Source organism: Hakea prostrata, chromosome 5 (genome assembly GCF_041222555.1).
Source record: "Hakea prostrata isolate BN-2017 chromosome 5, UWA_Hpros_2, whole genome shotgun sequence".
NCBI classification, from domain to species: domain Eukaryota; kingdom Viridiplantae; phylum Streptophyta; class Magnoliopsida; order Proteales; family Proteaceae; genus Hakea; species Hakea prostrata.
This window is the reverse complement of record NC_142604.1, coordinates 17084224-17105089: the sequence shown is the minus strand read 5'-3', so window position 1 is coordinate 17105089 and position 20866 is coordinate 17084224. Positions and strand designations below refer to the sequence as shown.

General features: G+C 38.9%; 1 protein-coding gene and 1 long non-coding RNA gene across 2 annotated transcripts; both read right to left on the bottom strand.

Moving 5' to 3' along the window:
• Positions 1 to 866: 866 nt before the first annotated feature.
• LOC149015505 (uncharacterized) lies at positions 867 to 1293 on the bottom strand. Its single transcript, XR_016173613.1, has 3 exons — positions 1252 to 1293; positions 1050 to 1112; positions 867 to 959 (listed from the first exon to the last, which is right to left on the bottom strand). It is a non-coding gene; the product is annotated as an uncharacterized LOC149015505 (long non-coding RNA).
• Positions 1294 to 13846: 12553 nt separating this feature from the next.
• Positions 13847 to 14581, bottom strand: LOC149015504 (uncharacterized). The gene has a single exon (XM_089156538.1). The coding sequence runs from the start codon at positions 14579 to 14581 to the stop codon at positions 13847 to 13849; it is 735 nt and encodes a 244-aa protein (XP_089012664.1).
• Positions 14582 to 20866: the final 6285 nt, after the last annotated feature.

Here is a 20866-nt window from a genome sequence, read left to right as displayed (position 1 = left end):
TGTGGCAGGGTTCCTTTGAAGGGGGACCCGGCGGTCGTCAAGTTGAACATTCTAATTTTCTGGTTTCAATCATCAACAACATTCTTCAAGTATTAAAGCATTCAATCACAGCAGCAAACAAGTTTACAGCAGTCTTCAAGCCTTTGACCAGCAGCCCCAAGTAAGTACAGAGCTTCTCCCACCCCTTTCTCACCTCCCCTAAGCCATCGCACCCATACCCTGCCCCTCCCCTGTTCGGTGCAACTTCCCCTACCCCCTGTCCTTGCTGCCACACCTGTGTAGCAGTCTTCTCAGACCCCATAGCTTCCCCAGTCTCTCCCCTACCCTACGTCGCTACCACAACCCTATTTAGGCCCTTCCTCCAACTCTCCCCTAAAACCACATCTCCCCAACTTCCCCTTCTTCCCTATGGCTACCCTAGAACCCAATACCTGCAGCTTCCTTTTCCCAGCCCCTTTAAGCCTCCCTTTTCACTCCAATTAGGTCATATCATCCTTTAGGTATTAACCCTACAGTTCCCTTCTTATTTAACCTTGTTTTTCTCAAGTTCTAAAATCCAGCACTTTATCTTCTTCGCAGGAAGAATTCTGCCGAATTTTAAGAGCCTCTGAAACCCTAAGTTTGATCAATTTCAGATCTCAATAACCAAGTACAGCAGGGTTTTAGAGCTTTAATATAACCTAAAGCCCCCTGTTTCAGTCTCCCTCTTTGCCAGAATTTCCTGGGCAAACCCTAAGTCTAGGAAAATTACTAAAATAACCCTAACCCTAGACCTGGTTTCCATCACAAGGGTTCTTGGAATACCTACCAGCAGAACCCAAAGGGCCCTGGGGCCTGGATTACCTCAAAAGGATGCTGGCCCAGCAGAACAAAAATTTGTGCGTAGTAAAAAATTAACTTACCCTGGCCTGCATTGCAAAAGCACGACCGCAACCTAATCCAAGAGCTGAGCCCTGCCCCTGTAAGAGTAAACAGAGATGGTTAAGAACAACAGAACCTTATATATGATGAAATAATGAAAACCAATCATGTGTGTGTGGTGTGAATACCTTGATTCTAGCATCAAGCCTCTAGAACATCGGTGCTTCAGCATGTCAGGTATGATCATAAACCTGATGAATTTATAACTCAAATTAGTTTTGGTACGGAGTTTGGTCTGCTCTAGATACTTTTGTTTCTGACTATGCGGTAGTTCCAATATAATCAAATAATCAACTTATAAATTTATCATATGATAAATAATAAAATTACCTGACTTTGCTACCTCAGATGAAACCATGCTCAAGTTGAGAGACCTTCCCATCCTATAGATCAGACCATGGCACCAGCTACAAATTATAAATCTTTATGACAAAGAAAAAAGTATCATACTTTTTTTTTTTTGGCCAAATAGACATTCATTGAAATGCCTCTAGATTAAATCTAGAGAAGATTACAGAAGGATTAACAATACACATAGGAGGCAAATCATTCCAAACTCTACTTAACTGAAGAGCCCTAGCCCCTTTGGCAAGAAAATCAGCATGATGATTTCTAGATCGATTCACAAAAACAAAACGGACAAAATCAAAGCAACCTGACAGCCTTTTAATTTCTTGAACCAGCCCACAACTAACCCAATCTAAAGACTGAGTTTGGCCATTTAAGGCCTTAATGGCTGGAAGGCAATCAGAGTGAAAGATAACCTGCGATATCTGCAAATCAAGAGTTGCAAAAACAGCATCCCTAATAGCTTCAAGCTCCATCACAGCTTGCTGAAAAACCAAAACAAAAAGATGCTTTTGCCCAAATAAACTGGCTCAGGGGCTCCATATAATGCAACTTCTCCCCGCCATTTGAGAGAGTCGATCCCACGATGCATCCGTAAAAACTTTGAAGCTGGACCGAAAAGGACTATCGTCTTCATCCAAATCGTTTGCATAACCTGAAAATAGGGGCTGCACCACAACTGACTCTTGGCTGCTTACATTTTCCTGAAGCCACGAATTTCATTTAATAATCTGACATCCAATTAATAGAACGGGTAAGAGAATGATTTTTCCCATGAAATAACATTTCATTTCGGTCATTCCATATCACCCAACATAAAATACTGCAAATAGTAAAGACAATATCACGTTGATTACATCCATGGAATTTGTAGTCCAAAAAATCTAACCAATCATGCATACTATTTCCCACAAATTCTGATGTATCAATCCGTAGCGGGGAAGCCCTCCAGCAAGCTTTTGCATGGTCACAATGAAATAAAACATGCATTACACTTTCAACCTAGGATGTGCATAACAAGCATATTGGTGTCAAGCTACTATTTCTTTCAAATAAAGCTTATTGGGTAGCTATTCCCTCATGTGCAGCTTTCCACATGAATGTTTTAATCTTGGGTAATGTTTTAATTTTCCAAATTCTACCCCGTTTATTCTTGAAATTGAAGAGTTGGAAAGACCCATAGCTGGTGGTATTTTGAATACAATGATATCTGTTTTAACTTGAAATTCACCATTTTTTGAAAAACCCACACCCAATGGTCCTCTTTGTCCTGTGTCATAATTGGGATTGTTAATATAGCTTTCTTTTCCTCTTGACTAAATAGTGAATCTAAAAGATTGATTTTCCAACTTCTTTGGACCAATCAATCAGTTCATTGACAAGTAATGGTCCGGTAGATGTGGAGTTTCACCGGGTAATGGGAATTCACGAGTGGAATCCAAGGATCACTATAAATCCTCGTTGATAAACCATTTCCAATGCTCCTTAGAAGTCCCTTTTAAGACATCCCTTCCTATGATGCTTTTCCAACCCCAAGAGGCTTTTTTGGAATATGTGCTTCAAGGAAAGTAGAATCCTTAAAGTATTTGGCCCTCATAGTTCTTGCCCATAATGTTTTGGTTGGGTTAGTAATCTCCATCCCTATTTGGCCAATAAAGCTTTATTGAAAGAATGCAATCACGAAAGCCCATTCCTCCATGATTCTTTGAACGCCGAGTTTCCCGTTTATCCAGTTTATGCCTAATTTCCTTTGTTTTTCCACCAAAAGTCTCAATTTGCCTAGATAATTTATTGCTCATGTCTTTTGGTAGGAGGAAATTTGACATTGTGTGTGGGAATAGCATTTGCTCGCTTTAATTAAAATTTCTTTTCCCGCTTGTGAAAGTAATTTTTCCTTCCAGCCTTCTAGTTTTGATTTCAATCTCTCATATGAAAAGAAAATACTTGGGATTTAGACTTCCCAATACTTGAGGGAAGTCCTAAGTATACTCCATGAGGGTGACTTCCTTAATGTTGAGAAATTGAGCAATCCACTCTTTTTCCGATCAAACCCCTTTATCAAGAGAATTGAAGATTTAGATTGGTTTATGTGTAGTCCAGATGCTTCTTCATATTCTTTCTGAATTTGTTTAATGAGCTGTACATTTTAAATTTTTGCATGTGTGAAAAGCATACAATCATCTCGCAAAGAACAAATGATTTATTTCTCGGGGATCTAGCCACCCTAATACCTGGAGCCTAGGGATCCCAGTTGAAAAAGAGAGCCATTTTGATAACACATCATGACAAAGAATGAAAATGTAGGGGCTCAAGGGGCAACCTTGTCTAAGACCTCTAGAAGGGTGATCATGTGAGTTAATTGCCATTGATTTTGATTTGATATGTCACCGTGGATATACATTGAAATATCCAATTAACCCATTTTTCCTCAAAGCCTAAACTTCTTAAAGAATCTTTAACAAAACCCCACTCCATTTTATTATACGCTTCAGAGATCTAATTTCGAGCCATATAACCCACTTTTGATCCCAGTTTTTCATATAATGAAGACACTCATGAGCAAGATATATATTGTCCGAAATAGATCTACCAGAACAAAGGCACTCGAGTTTCACTTATCGTTTAAGGGGCTTTGTCGGTTTCCAAACACTTTGCAATAACTTTGTACACAAACTGATCGGTCTTAGGTGACTCACTTCTTGTGGATTTTTCTTTTTGGGATAAGGGATATAATAACAGTTCTATTCAGATCAAGCATATATCCCCTATTAAAAAAATGTTGAATTCCATTAATCAAATCCTCCCCAATTATCTCCCAATGTTTTTGATAGAACCTTCGGAAGACCATCTATCCCCGAGCTTTACTACCTTTCATTTGAAATAGAGCAAATTTTATTTCATCTCGGAAAATGGCTTACATAACATTTCATTTTCATACCTTGTGATGCATGGTTGAACACAAGATAAAAGTGATTGAGAAGTGGGTTGAGATGATTGAAAAAGAGTGGAAAAATACCCAAATATTTCATTAGATATTTCTTGCTCAAAATTCAACCATTGCCCATTCTGATCTCAAATTTATATATGGCATTTCTTTGTCTTCTTTGATTTGTGATTGAGTGAAAGAAAGCGTATTTTTATCCCCTTCTTTAAGCCATTTAATTCGAGACCTTTGATGCCAATATTTTTCTTCCTCCTAAGTTGACCCACTAATTTAGTTGTAATTTCAAATTCAGCCCGAGCTTGTTGTTCGCTCGTTGTTGAATTTCCTCTAAATTCTTTGCAATCTCTTAATTTCCTGTGAAGCCACAGTGACAGTTGATTTGCTCCATTCTCTGAGAGATTTGGTGCATTGATATATTTTATGTTGTAGAATAAAAGCAAGAGATCCCTGGTTGGTTGTTGCCCAGCCCTTTTGAACCTGTTCCTGAAGGTCACTATATTCTTCCCATTTGTTTTCATAGCTGAATCTTATAGGTTTCCTCTTAGATTTAACTAAAGTGACCTCAATGGGGTGTGATCACCCAACCATAGCCATTTTATGTGCATGAATACCCCACAAGAGTTGAGCATTTGTGAATTACAAAAACTTTGTCAAGATTTTCTTTTACAAGAGCTTTCCCACTTCTTTTATTGGACCAAGAAAACTTTGGCCCAAGACACTTTAATTCATGAAGCCCACAAATTGAAATTGAGTCCCTAAACAGATCCATTTGTCTCGTGGTTTTGGTTTCCCCCCCATTTCTCATCATTACTCATTCATTAAAATCTCCAAGTCTATCCAAGTGTATTGCTTCTCCTTTGACTAAGTTCTAACCATTCTTTTCTTTCTTCTAATTTTGGATCCCATATACTAAAGTAATTCTAAATTCTATCCAAGATCACATTACCATAACATCAACTGAACGGCGTTGTAATGGACTTCCTTCCGCTCCTCATGTCCTTTGGATTCAAAAAGAAATTATCGTAGCCTGAGAGCTAATCTTTCCATTCTTCTGTTTTTTCGCAACCACGTCTGCTTTCATTCTTATCTTTGTTAGTCTTGACCACACCGACTATTCCCTTAGAAGCTTCTTGTTCCCCTGTTTCCCATCCTCACCCGTTTGCCCTATTTTCCTGAAGAACTTGAAACTTTTGCTTTTTGTATCCCCTCTCTTTTCCTTTTCTAGCCCATCTTTAACCCGTGGTGTAAACTCTTCGACCATCCTAAGCTCTCCTCGTTCTATCTCTTATGATTTCATTTATCCTCTTCTGTTTCCTCTTACTTGTTTCCATTTGGGGTGATATCATCCCGCGTATTCTTCAATTGTGACGAGAAAGAGGGATAAAGGCTTGCTTCTGTCTGATATTTCTTTGTCAACCCATGCTTTTTGTTCTTCAATCATTTTTGATGGCCTAATCCCCTTTTCTTTTGTCCTCTATTATCACTAGTTTTCTTTTCACTTCCATTTCATTTCTTAACCTCTTTTTTAGAGTGCCCATATGCTGTAATAGAAGTCTTACCTCATTCGTTTTTTCTTTCTTTCTTCTTTTTTTTCTTTTTTTGATAATGGGCTACCCATATTCCTTTCTTAGTTTTCTTATGGGTCGGTTCCTTTTCAACATCCATTGGAAATCTACTTTAAGATGATCCATCTCTCCTCTTTTTTCGTGCTCTTCCTCCTTTCCCTTTTGTGTTTTTCTGTCCTGATTGGATTTGGCTGAATAGCTTTTACTTCTGGCTAGATTTCTTGGGACTTCATTCACAACCATCTGCCCTCAAACCTATATCTCCAATCTGCATCTGCTCCGCATTATAATGAGATCCACACGAGCTTCTTAACCGAGGAAGGTTTGTGTCTAATGCTGCAGATGCACACTAACATCTTGGACTCAATCAAAATGGCTTTAGCCAGCAATTTGAAGTTGCCCTCTTGCAGGCCTCTTAGATTCTTCCATACCGCATCCAATCACCAAAATCAGCATTGCATATTTGGTCAACTCTTTCGAAGCTTAAATTGGAAATCCTCTTTTCCTAATGAGATCCTTCACTAAACATTGACACCTGTCCAATAATCCCAAATATACAAAAGATCTTTACAAACTGCAAATCAATCCAATATTTAAACCCATCATCCCCACCAACTCTAAACCCAGGTCGGAATGGTTGATCAATCTTGCGTTCAATTCTAATCTTGATGGGTTTCCCCAAATCCTTAAGCTGAGTTGAGATTGTTACTAACTTAACCATTCCCATCTTGCTTCCAAGCTAAATTGAAATATCCTCATTATACAGGTGCGGAGGAAACATTTGCAGCATACATGGTTATTTCAAAAGTATTGAGAGGGTACTTTTCTAGTGGTAATTCAGGAACCCAATCTTGCATCATCAAGAGAAAATTCTTCACAAGCCACGGTCCCTGTTTTGTAGCCACAACTTTCTCTTCCTCATTCTGAAGCTTTATAAGAAAAAAGTTTTCCTTTAAGCATCGAACTTCAATTTCATGGTGTAGCCTCCAAGCATTTTTCAAAGAACTTGCTACTGCTCCACCTGGAATCCTTTTTGGAGCTACCACTTTCCCAATTACTACTGTGGTCCAGTCGATTGATGAAATAATCCCAGCAGAATCACCTTGGAAGTTTGGACTCAATATTAAATCTGGCATGTACAGATCAGCATCCTCTTGTATTGATGATTCCTCCATTTGGAAGTTCAACGTCCTGCATCAATAAAATACCAAAAGAAAAACAAAACAGAGAAGTGAAGTAGGTAGAAAAGAAATAAATAAGCACCGTTTACTACTATTAACACAAAAAGACAAATGGATAGACTAAGATAAGCAAATCTCCAACTATTAGAGGAAAATGGCTGAAATCAGTGTCTTTTAAAGAAAAAGGTAAAAACCCTGAGAAGAAATAGGAGAAAACCATACCGTTTCTGTTAAAGAAAAAAGTTAAAACTCTAAGAAGAAATAAGAAAAAACCATACCGTTTCCTACCATTAGCACAAATATACACAACAGATATTCCAGAATAACCGAAACCCTACAACTACTAGAGAAAATGGCAGAAATCAGTTCCTTTGGAGAGAAGTTTTGAAACCCTGAGAAAATAGAAGTGAAGAAACATACCGATGTCGAAACCCAAAAAAAACCCTAACTTCACCAGCGAAACAGAGGTTTTTACCCCCTCACGGGAGGGTTAACACTCACAATCAAGAATCGGAGTAACAGAAATACCCTCAAAGGTAAAAGTTACACTAAAAAGTGATGCTTTCTCTTACCGAAAATGTAAGAATCGCAAAAAACCTTCACTGAAAAAAGCAAAACAAGAAGGAAATCGCCAGACCCTTCAGCAAAAGGGAGAGCTCTATTAGTTTAGAATATGCCCAAAAGACATCTTTCCCCCTGAAAAAAGTATCATACTAAACGTGCAAAATGTATGGTTACAAATCATTAGAGACCTAATGTGTCAGAAAGTAAATCCCAAATATAAATACAAATGACGAGAATAAACTGAAAATCTATTTTGCAACTATGAGTGATTCATGTTCTCTTATTAGTCTGGCCTCTCATACAGGAGGGAAACATGATGGCCACTCTTAATCAACATTTCTGTGGCTTGATTTCATTTTTCTGATGATTTATGTGGTACAGTTTACAGCTAAAGGGAAAAAGTCAGGTATGCAACCATTCGCATCCCTACTTTATGTGTAAGAGGACTATCTGAAATAGCCAATTTCCAGTTCATTTGATGACTCAACTGACACAACAATGAGTTGTTCCAAGCTGCAACGGGCTCATTGGATCTTTCCATACGACAATCCTTCACTACAGCAACCCTAACGTTAGCTTATGACAGGGGACAGAGAATGTTGTCCAGATGGCAAAGACAGTATTGAGTAGGGTACAGCAGTTAATTAAAAGGGGTTTTGGGTTATGTAAGGGAGAGAGGCAGAGGAGGGGTTTTATGTGTGAAGTCTGTAATTAACCAAGGAGGTCTTGCTGGGGAGAACTCAGTTCTCAGGTGAGTGTTAATGACCAGCAAAACTAGCCCTTTTCAGTCTCCCCATTCTTTTCCTGCCTTTATTTTTTTGTGTGTGCATGTGTGTGGAGTTACTAGCAGTCTACATCTCCTATTAATCTGATATTCTGATGTAATGTTAGATGCAAAAATTATCTGCTCTTCCAATCTGAATATCTCATGAGCAACAGTGGTAAGCTGGGGCTGATGCAGATCTAACACCAAACTGGCCTATTTTCCTCTGAAATCAACCTAGGGTGGATATTTATGTGTGTTGGGCTTTTGTTTAATATGTTTATGCATTCATTGGCCTATTCTACAGGCGCAAAAGTTAAATGTCCAGGCTAAGTACGAATAACCATTTCTTGTGTTTTTGCTGCAGTTTAAGGTGGTCTAAGTCAATTGGTTTCTACCTTAAATTAGTTTCAATGTTGAGTTAACGTTCAATTAAGAACTCAAATCAGATCAGATCTCCAGCTTATTATGTACAGATAAAACCGTTCCACTTGATGGAAAGGGACCCAAACTTGATATGCTCAATAAAGCTTCTCAGGTTTGAGTGATTGTCTTGCATTATGCTGATGCATACTGCTTTTGTTAAATTTGGTCAGTGAAGGACCAAGATTGAAAGAGACTCTTAAAGTTCTAAAGCGAGGTCAAGAAACTCAAGACTAGATCTTTTTTTGGCTGAATAGACAGTCTTCAAGAAAGCATTCCCATCGTTAAGTCTCCCCATCCAGCTATCTGCCAGCCTACACTCCATTTTCTTTCTAGTATAACCCTTTTTTATCTTTCTTGAATTTTCAAATCTTCCAAGAAACCCAAAATCCAATGTCAAATCTACACCAATCTAAGCATTAGATATGTTTCTTTTTAGGTACATCATCCCACCAACCCTAAGGACCTTATCCCAATTGACCCTATTTGACCATCCAATTTCAAGGTATAGATATTCTCTTGAACTTATGCACTTCCAAAAACCCCAAAAACCAAGAAGCCTCGTCTTTTCCAATTTAGCTCCATCCAACCAAACTTGGGGGATCATATCCATATATCATTAACTACACCCCACCAGATTTCAACCCATTCTAACACCTACAAACCTCAGTTCTTCATCTCTAAAGTATTCATCACATAACTCTAAGATCAAGAAACCTTTTTTGGTCTCATTTAAGTTGGTTCTCTTTAGAGATCTTAAAAGAACTGACCCTCAATCAATCAAGACTACATCCTCCGGAGTTCTTAAAGTAAGTCAAAGAAGAAAAGGGGTTTGGAGGGGCGTAGGTTGAGAGAGATAATAAGTACAATACGTATTTCTTGTGCAAGCTCTGCTGGTCAGTTAAGCATGAATAATCAAATTTCAGTGTTTCTATGAGGAAAAAATATGACTTATCCATCTTTCAAGCCTTGATCCAATGTTATTTCAATACCGAAGGGTAAAGGCCTTGGACTTTATTTGACTTTCACAGGTATTTCCCTCACATTAAATCAAGTTTTATGCAGAATATCTGCACCTTAGCTGAGAGTGTCACTCTCCATCAAACGCAAGTAGATGACATTTTTTTCTGCGAGTTTAAACATCCTGGGTATTTTTGACTTGCTTCGGATGAAATCGGAGAATCAGAAGTCAAGAGTTTCATGGAACTCCTTGATTTGGTCAACGTATTCAACCTCACCATTCAGTCTTTGGGCAGAGGCTAATACATTTGAAGCTCCCTGGAGATGAGTAGATGGCATAATCATTCAAAAGGGCACATTATCGTCTTGATATATAATCTTTGTTATTTTGCATATGAGAACCTTCATCCTATATTTGTGGAATGCCCTTTGTTTATTATAATTTGGAAGAGTTCTATTGTTATTCATGGTTAATATTGGCTGGGTGTTCCATCTTCGTCTTTGGATGAATTTTTCATTTAGTGGAAAAGGAAATTGACATTCCTCTTATTGGTTATCAGAAGCCTTTGGTTAGCTGATTTATTATTAGTTCCATTCAAATCTAAGCAGAAGCAAAGAAGATTCTATGCGAATCTGAGACAAGTTTAGGTGATTTTTGTTTATCAAACTACTAGTGTTTGGAAGTAAATTATTCGTTAATCTAATTCTCCAAAGTCAAGTGATTTACAACGGAGACTCAAATTTTAATCAGAGTTCGATGTTTTGTAGCCTTCTAGGAGTTGGGATTCATATAGAAGATAGAACGTAGGAAATGAAATGCAGAAACAAAAACCAAAAGCCTGGCAAAGACATGCGAGATAGAAAAGGAAGAAGGAAGTAGTACCTTGGGCCATTATTGTTTGCACGATGAAGCCATTGTGGTTTACTGTAATAACCTCCGACTCCTTGATTCAACTGCAGAAACTTTTGGTTACTCTTACACTGAGTCACTGAGGACTACCAACCGGCAGCCATATCGCTACTCCATGGATTTTAATAGAATTGCATCACATTACAGTTACCATCACTGGAGCTTATAATACATTATACAACGAGACAGCTAGTTGAACTTGAACTCGAGAAAACCAATTTGAAGAAGAGCTCAGAGATTCCCAGTTGATTTGAACTTGTGAAAACGAATAAATTAAACACATGGTAACCCAACCCAGAGAGGGATCACATTGATAGATGATCAGAAACCCAGATTCCTCCACATAGCTATTGTACAAGATTCAATTACAATATTCAAATTTGAATTCAAAATTAAAAACTTGAATACAAAAATTAAATTCAAATCATAACATCACTTAATCCTTAAATATCTGAGATGAAGGGCAATCAACTATTTGTAAACAAGCTTTCCCAATTTAAGTCAAGGTATCTCTTTATAATAGGCTCTCCTAATTGAATAGAAGAATATTACCAAATTGAGTGGGAAGAGACCTACGCTTAAGGAAATCGATCAAATTAATTTGATCATCTAACCGATCAGATCAAGCATATCCCGCTGGGGACCATCAGATCATAACGAACAAAATGACCTACATGGAGCAAGAATAGAAAGTAGAAACGGAACTAGTGAGGAAACACTAGTAGTTGTCCTAGTTAAACTCTAATGTTAATATGATTACTTAGTGGTATACCACTAGGACTAGGAGTCTTTTCTTATATATAACTGGCGAGCGGCGAGCCCCTTCTCTTACTTACCATCTCGTCCTGCCATTCTTCCGTGTTCCTTCTCTTGCTATCTCGTTTTCTTTTGTCTGAATTCCTTTCGATTTTGAAATTCACGGCCGGGTCACTCAATCATGCTTCACTTTTTGCGTCCAAGGCGTCGGGCAATTATTTCATGTCTCAGTTCCCGGTTTATACCTGAAGTCGGAGTCGGTGCTGAAGCTGAAATCGGAGTCAAAATCTATTTCGTGGTTGAACGTAAGGATGTTAGGGCAACATTTCCAAACGATGATGGCGATTCAATTATTCTTGAGCAGACAACTAATCTCTTACCGGTGAAACAATTGGACGTTGAGTTTCATAGCCTCCTCATCCCTCAAGTTAGTAAGTCTCATATCCACACTATGCTTACAGAACTTGAGATCCCTTCTGTCTGTGTTGAGAGATTGAAAGAAGAGAAATCTACATATGCTTTTGAAGAGGCAGAGTTCTACAAAACCGACAAAGATGATGGAGAGCTGACTATGTTCATAATTATTGACGTCTGTTTGGTAGAGTATGTAGATATTTGGCAAGAAATTAGAGAATTTGAAGCCAGTTTGAATGGAGATGAAGGTTTTAGCTTGCTTCCTGCCTCAAAATCTTCTATTGAGGCTTTGGAGATGAAGAAATTACATGATACCTCTTCTGCAGACTTGTGTATGATTTGCATGGATGATTACGTGGGAGGAGCTGACATCATAAAGTTGGATTGTTCACATTTTTTTCACAGCGAATGCATCATCAAGTGGTTGGAGTACAAGAACACGTGCCCATTGTGTCGTTTTACAATGCCAAAACAATCTGAATCTTGATTATTTGTGGTCTCATTAAGACCTTGTAAATTTTAGTTACTTGTGAGTAGAACAATAACTGTTTGAATCTTGAATCTTGTAAGTTGTTACATATTAATGAAATCAAATATGTCAATACATTTGTTTGCGTCTTATGTGTAACCATCTTATTTTTTCACTCACCACAAAGTTGATGGCGGTTACAGAAAAGAAAATTCTCTTTTGGTTCAAAACGCTCGAATTGTTATCTGATTTTTTTTTTTTTTTTGGATAGGAATTGTTATCTGAATCGTCCAAGAAAGTTTTTAATTTTCCTCTCATTAATTAATTATGTTAACCTTCAATCACGGGTTGCTATTAGTTTTTCAGAAAGGAAAGCGAGTAAACTACGGTTGATCTTCGCCGGTGGTGAGAGGGTGAGAGAGAGTAACGTCTTTTTGCAACACATCGTCTCTCTGAAAACTATGCTTCTTAAACGAGTTATTCATCTTCAGTATCGGCATTTAATTTTCTCATCAAATCTTTTCTTTTCTACATCAATTTATTCGTTGTTAGGATTTTTATTAAAATCTATATTATCTATATATTAAGTTTCAAAATTGGTCTTTGTATTTCTTTTATTTAATTGTTTTATTTGTGTATGGGACCCATGAGGTAAGGGTGGTAATGAGGCACCATGTGTAAAGGAGGCACTTCATGACCTTGGTTATGAGACTCTTCATGACATTGGTCATGGGTCTTAAAGGTTTTGAAATTCTAACTCTTGACATTCATTTCTCATTTCAACTTCATGATCATTCATGGCCATTGCCATGAGTGGGGGTTAAGGTCTTTGAATGGGTTAAATCCTATTCATTCCAAAGAAGTGAATATGAGAGTTACTTCTCCAAGTAATGGGGAGGTTAGGTCAAGGGGGTTTATTTACATTAATGGAGGAGGGACAAGCCATTGATTCTCCCCCTTGTGAGGAGGTGTGGTTTGGGTCCATATAAACCCAACCCTTCCTTGCATGTGGTGTGCAATTGAGACACTCCTCACTCACATTGTTTGTTTTACAAAGTTCATTTCTTTCTTGAGTTGTCTAAGTGTTGTGCTCTAGCTTTTGGCTCCTTGGAGGGACTAGAAGAACTACCTCATCTTCTAGTTGGAAGTTGCTTTATCTTGGAGATTGTGGTGCGAAGAACCCTTGGTAGTAGGGTGCATCAATTACTTTAAAGACAGCACTCAAGGTGTGATTCAACCTCATTGATCGGTGGTTCGTTTGGTTGCAACTACAAGCTTTTCGGATTTGCTAAAGATCTTCATCTCTCAATTGTATTGCAATTTCATTTTTGTATGTTTGAAGAATTTGTAATACAATTACCCCAACAATCGTTTTTCCATATTCGCTGGCGCTGGATTTCCAAGAATTCAATTTTATTAACTGCTTCAACATGGGTTCATCACATAATTCCCCAGATCCTGGGAACTGCAGATTAAAAACCATTGAAGACAACGGTGAATCATATTATCAGTAGGTCCTATGAAATTAACTAAAACAGAAAGGGCAATCACACCATCAGATTGATTTAGGAAACTATATCATCCTACATATTCTTTTTTTTTTTTTTTTTTTTTGGTAGAAAACTTGATTATGCAAGAGACAGGGAAACTGGATGAGGAACAGGCTCCTTCAACCAGATAGTAGAGTTAGGCCAATCTAACGCCGTCTCAAGCGTCAGGGTTTCCTGGGCCAAGGAATGAGCTACAGAGTTAGCATTCCTTGGAACAAAAGAGAAGATACATGAGATTGGAGCACAAGCAAGCCGACGTATATCTTCAACTACAGTCACCAAGTTAATAGGTACCGGAAGATGTGGCTGTAGAAGTAGTCTTACCACATTAAGGCAATCAGATTCTATATGTACGTGCAGCCAGCCTTCACCAATTGCAGTCCATAAACTATGCTTGATACCTAGAGCCTCTCCAACTTCAGCTTCTCCGAATACCATAGGCATGGATCTTGCCAATAATGGATCCCCTCTCCAATTTCTTACCACAAAACCAATCCCGCTGGCTGATTTATCTGATTTCAACGCAGCATCAGAGTTTATTTTTAGTACTCCCCTTTCCGGAGGATTCCATGAGCACCCAACTTGAGTCCTCTGAATCTGCTCGTTAACCACATTGGGTTGAGTTGCTGTTGTGGCAACGGAGTTACTTTGTGCATTGAGGAAGTCTACTGCTGCCCTTGAGGCTAATTGGATTACATCAGTAGGAAGCCAGCATCCATTGTTGAACACATTCATATTTCTGGCTCTCCAGAGATACCAGAGAATAGATCCTATTTGAGCTTCCACCTGCTTATAGGTGCTTTTGTCCGCCATTTGATAGTGCTCCCATTCTGCAATCCATCTATCAGTCGTGTAATCCAAACTTTCATCAAATCGCAAGCCTAGATTCTAGCCCAGCCACACCGCTCGTGCATAAGTGCAATGAAAAAGTATATGTTCCGTAGTTTCCAAATCTCCACATCTAGCACACTTATCATCCAATTCCATTCCCCTATGTATGCAGTTTGTTCCGGATGCCAAAGCTTGGTTACATGCACGCCATAGTAGAGCTCGCACCTTTGGTAACGCATTAAGACTCCAAACCTTTTTCCAGACTGCTTTATCCACCAATTCCCACTTTTTCCGATTTGAGGTTGAAGCTTTCCTTTGCTTAATTTCCTGCTTCTCATTGATCAGCATGTGGTATGCTGATTTTACTGTAAAAATACCTTTCTTATCTGCTGCCCAAATGAGTTGATCCTCTACTGGGAACATTGGTAATTGGATTCGTAAAATGGCTAAGGCAATCTCAGCTGGAAACAGTGCATTTAAAATGCTTCTATTCCACATACCATCCCCATCAATTAAATCTTTAACATATACTACATCCTCTGATGGCAAAATAGAGGCTGGAATGCGCCAGTCCTCTAGCCCAGGAACCCATCTATCTTTCCAAAGATGAATGCTATCTCCCCTTCCAACCTTCCACGCAAGGCCTTTCTTGATGACATCTCTGCCCAATAGAACACCTCGCCATCCCCATGAAGGCGAACTTCCTGATTTTGCCTCCAGAAAATTGCATTTTGGATAGTAAATACTTTTCATAATCATAGCCCAGTGAGAAGACGAATTTGTTAGTAGTTTCCAGGCCAGCTTTGCCAACAATGCTCTGTTATGTAACGAGCCATCCCTAAATCCGAGTCCTCCCATTTCCTTAGACGTGCATAATCGGTCCCATGACATCCAATGAGTTTTCTCATTACCCTCTAGATCACCCCAAAAAAATTTTGCAGCCACTTGGGAATTTCTTTTATGGAAGCTCACTGGTAATCTGAAATGCCCTGCTGCATAATTGGATATAGAAAGGGCAGAAGATTTTAACAAGATTTCTTTACCTGCTGGGTGATAGCAACTTCGAGACCATCCTTGTATTCTTTTTTCCACCCTGTCATTTATTTCATGGAAGACTTGTGTTTTGGAAACGCCAATTGTAGATGGGAGACCGAGATACTTTGAGGGGCCATCTCCATATGGAATTTTAAAGATGCGGGAGATCCATCTTTTGAATTTAGGATGAGTATTACTGCTGAAACAGAGGCTAGACTTTGCTCTATTTACCTGTTGGCCACTTGCTTTACAATATGAACTAATGATATTCTTCACCTGGTGTAATGTTGTTAGCTTCAACTCTGAAAAAACTAAACAATCATCAGCGAAAAGCATGTGTGAGAGCCGCATTCCCCTATTTCTGATTTGAATACCTTGAACCAGTCCAGCTGCTTCTCCTTTACGCATTAAAGCTGAAAACCCTTGGTTGCACAAGACAAATAGGGAAGGCGATAAGGGGTCTCCTTGCCGTAGTCCACGTGTAGGGCTAATAACACATCTAATAGCCCCATTAATTAAGATGGAGTATTCCACTGAAGTTATGCATGCCATAAGTAGCTTCACAAACTTTTGAGGGAATCTCATATGGAGAAGGATCTGTTCAATATAGTGCCATTCCATTCTATCATATGCTCGCTTCATGTCCATTTTCATGATCACCATCTTCATCTTCCCTTTCTTTTTTTTCTTCACAAAGTTGAACACTTCATGAGCCACCATTACATTATTTGAGATGGATCGTCCCTCTACAAAAGCCGACTGTTCTGGATCAATCAACTCTGGTAGAAATCTATTCAATCTCGCAGCCAATATCTTAGTTGTTACCTTCATATAGGTGTTAACTAAACTTATGGGACGAAAATGCTCAATTTCCTCAGGGCAAGCCTTCTTTGGAATTAAACTGATTAAAGTGTCATTGGCTTGAGGAGGGAGGGTACCTGTTTCAAAAAATGAGGTTAGAAAAACCATTAGATCAGATTTGATGAGCTCCCAATATTTTTGCAGGAATAACGTTGGGAAGCCATCTATTCCAGGAGCTTTGAGGGGGTGCATCTGGAATAGGCTAGCTTTTGCTTCCTCCTCTGATGGTGGTGAGCTGAGGTACTGATTCTCTTGTTCATTGATGCTAGTGTTTAAAGCCTCCAACACCTCCTTAATAGCCATCGGGTCACACTCTTCTGTTGTAAACAAGTTATGATAATATTCTTGAAATTCTTTATATATTATGGATTCTGACTCAGTCCAAACACCATTTGATGTTTTGATTTTCATCACCCTATTGAACTGCCTCCTCTGTGTAGTAACAACATGAAAATATCCAGTATTCTGGTCACCTGCTATTAACCAGTCCACTCGAGATTTCTGAGCCCTGAAGTCCTCTTCTTGTTGCAGCAGTTCTTCCAGTCTGTTCATGAGAGAAATTTCTTGCTCTTGATCCGCTTCACCCACTGATTTATTTTGAAGAAACTCTAGCTGATGCATAGTATTCTGAATATTCCTCTGTAGATTTCCAAAAACTCTTTTGTTCCACATTTCAAATTCTCTACGACATTGCCCGAATTTTTCATCCATAACATTCTCAACCTCCGTTGCTGCTGTTTTCCTCCACGCCTTATCAACCACCACATTAAAATCAGCATGCCTTAACCACATCGCTTGGAACCTGAAAGGACGAGGACCTCGTTGAGGTTTTCCTTCAGTATTGATGACTAACGGGCTATGATCAGACCCAACTGCCGCTTTAGTGAAAACAAGAGTTTCAGGGAAGATAGATCTCCATGTAGTATTAGCCAATGCTCGGTCCAAACGAATTCGTATTTCCTCTCTACCCTTGCGCCTGTTGCTCCACGTATACGCAGGTCCTTGTGATTGTAGGTCCACTAGATTGCATTGTTCTACCAAATTTCTGAAGTGGGAAACATCAGCACTGCCCTTACAAGATCCTCCTGACTTCTCCTGCCATCTAAGAAAAGAATTGAAGTCCCCTGCCATCAGCCATCTTTGGTCTCGTATCTCTCCAAAGCGTTGGATCCTTTGCCAGATACCCTTTCTGTCGGCTCGGACAGGGCTGCCATATACGCCAGTGAAATAGAACCCAAGTGTATTTTTCGGTTGGATATGGACATCCATGAAATTCTGTGAACAGCTCTGGACATCAATATCAAATTCCTTCTTCCATAGTAAACAGAGGCCCCCTGCCAATCCAATAGGATCTACTACTATCATGCAATCCATACTCAACTTTCTCCTGATACCTTCTAAATAGTTCTTTTGTGCTTTGGTTTCCATCAAAAAGATAATATCCACCTCATTTTCCTTTGAGAGTCTACAGAGATGACGAACTGTAAGAGGACCCCCCAAGCCCCTACAGTTCCAAACCAAAATCTTCATTGTCTCCCGTGGGGATGACAACCTGCATCCTCCACGGGGGTAATGGCTAAAAAATGTTCCGACTCCATAATCAAATTACTTCTTAGTTTTTCAACACTTCTGAGTTTCTTGGCCTTTACTTTTGCCTTCAAGCTTTGTGCTGTCTTCTGTTTTCCTTGTGGATGCTCAAGAATTCCTGTACGAGGACAAATATCAATTGGTTGCAATTGCTCCCTTTCTATTTCTTGCTGATCCCTTTCTTGAGTTTCCGATGCAGGAAGGGGTTGAGTGTTTACAGCAGTTGAAGCTGTCATTGGAAAAACCAAACTAGATCCAGTTGAGTGCCGTGATCCATGAAAGGGAATCATTTTTGGTCAGCCCTTGGGGGTTTTAAGGAGTTTGCATCTGTATATATTCTCCTCATGTTTTTCCAATAAATACAAGAAATTCCAATGAGTCTCACTGAGGCCTATTACTATTATGTGGTGAAGAAACGATACCCCTCCCCTAATGGGGAGTTGCTCTGGACCTGTGCTAACTCTCACAATTGAGCAATTGAGCAACCTTGGCATTGTGCTTGTGGATGTAATCCTTTTTACTAACCCAACAGACGCTTTTGATTGGCTTCTTACCTGCCGGTCACAGGCATTGCGAGGACCCCTTTGATAATCCACCAATAAATGGTGTTTCTCGCTTCAAGAAACAAAGAATTGATGGAAAACTGTTTGATAAAAGTGTTTTGTTTTGATGGGTTATCAAACAAACGTGTCCTGACAACTTTCTCAACGAACGCTGTACTTCAGTACCACTTCCAATGAATAACACGTAGGAATCTATCCCTGGAAAGAGCATTCAATCCAGAAAATGGCCAAGCAGCACGCTCAGCCAAACAATTCTATAGTGTTTTGAAAGGATAAAAGTGCAGGGAATCCCATATCCGTATATTTCATATCATTCCTTTCTACCAAAAAAAACAAAATATTTCTACCATTCCTGTTAGCTCGGCCAATGTAATGAGGAACCATTGTTTGCCTAATATTGGATGCAGATTGAATTATCACTTGAATTGCTCCTGGCAAATCTCAAGTTCAGCCAATATAGCCGATGTAATCTTGAATATATTTAAGTCCATGTCGAAGTTTCCGCTTAAAATGTGAGCATCTTCAAAGTATCCAAACAAACACAGCCAAGCTTTGTATACACATCAAGTCAGCACTCCAAATGCATGACCCAGAGAAAAGAGGAAACGGAGTAAATAGAAGGGAAGAAAGTTTCAACTCATATACCACAAACTATTCCATAACATTGGAGCAGTGTCTAGAACATCCTATCCTATTGGAATACATAGGCAAAAACACAGGTTCTGCAATCAAAATTTAGGTGTCATTTGTTCCAGATGAATCCGGGGAGAAATTCGGGTGAAAACCAGATGACATCAATTACAAATAAAACCATTTGCACCACCACTCCTTAGCAACCTCTTCTTACACTAATGAAGACAGTATACTTGTGAGAACTTAACTCCGCATCAAGGAACTAAGCAGCCAGGATTCCTTCCCAAATTACAGGTTACCTCTGTACAGGTGGCACAACACCTCTACCAGGAGGAGCACCACGTCCAGCAGCTCCGAGCCTCAGATGAGCAAGTAAATATGTCTTAGTCCACATTCTATCTAATCATATGGTTAACAGATCCTCCAACTTGCACTCAAGTACCCTAAATCAGTAACAAAGGATCTAAGTGCAAAATGGCAAATATTTTATTTGAAATTCTTCTTGGATTCATGTCTATGTTTAATATGGTAACAGGTAAGAAGGGTATCTCAAGAATCATACACCAAGAACTAGTTTCATACCAAATAAGAGATAAATGCAACCAATCTAAAGCATCATCATTGTACTTATTATGGAAATGTTTCTGGAACAAACAAATATTGCTAGGACTTATTTATGCGTTCATCAACCACATTTGCTGGACTTGAAAGAACAATATCATTTCTTCCTTTTCTATGAAAACACCATCAATGAAGTGAACATTGAAGTCCTACACATGTAACTAAAACACCTTCAAAGCACAAACAGCTTCAGTAAATTGCGAAATCAAATCAGGCAACAATATTTCATGAAATACTAAGTGTACCGCAGATTCTATATACCAAATAAAATTGCAAACAGGATATAAGGTACATTAGTACATATGTATAAGGTAACCACAGATGGATGTTTTTCTACTTCCTCCCCATCCTCTTCTTTTGGTACATTATACAGTCAAGTTGTTCAAGTTCATATGGATTGAGGATCATGAAATAAATATGTTTTATTGGCATAAGCCCATAAGCCTTTACAACCATTCTTTTGGGTTTGCCAATGTATTACTGTGGTGCATAACATAGTTGGCATGGATGCTGCACTCCATACACCACAGAAAGAGCATGGAGCAAAAGAAGTCTAAACAGTAAGATTTGATCAGTTGGTTTACAAAAGGATATAATTCGAAATAAGTAGAAACCATGACTTATGAAAGTCAAACATACACTGACAAATTCATTTTAGCAGATTTTTTTTTTTGGATGAATAAAAATATATTAAACAAAAGAAACCAAGAGAACAAGGCCTTTAAGCATAAGGCCAAGAAGCAGAGTTAAGACCCCAGGAGACAACAATGAGCATGTTCCTTGGGGTATCATCAACAGGGGGATGGGGGATAGCTATTAGCCTAGAAGAGACATCATAATAGATGGCATTCCAAATCCTCTCAATAGAATGGGATTTGGAAGTCCATCTCCTCATATTGCGCTCCCACCATAGGTGATGGATCAAGGCACAGTAGACTAGCTTGCCAATTCGATCGCAAATGGAGGA

Excerpts from the sequence above, each read along its gene's own strand:
- LOC149015504 (XM_089156538.1), bottom strand. The coding sequence starts at position 14,581 with ATGGCGGACAAAAGCACCTATAAGCAGGTGGAAGCTCAAATAGGATCT.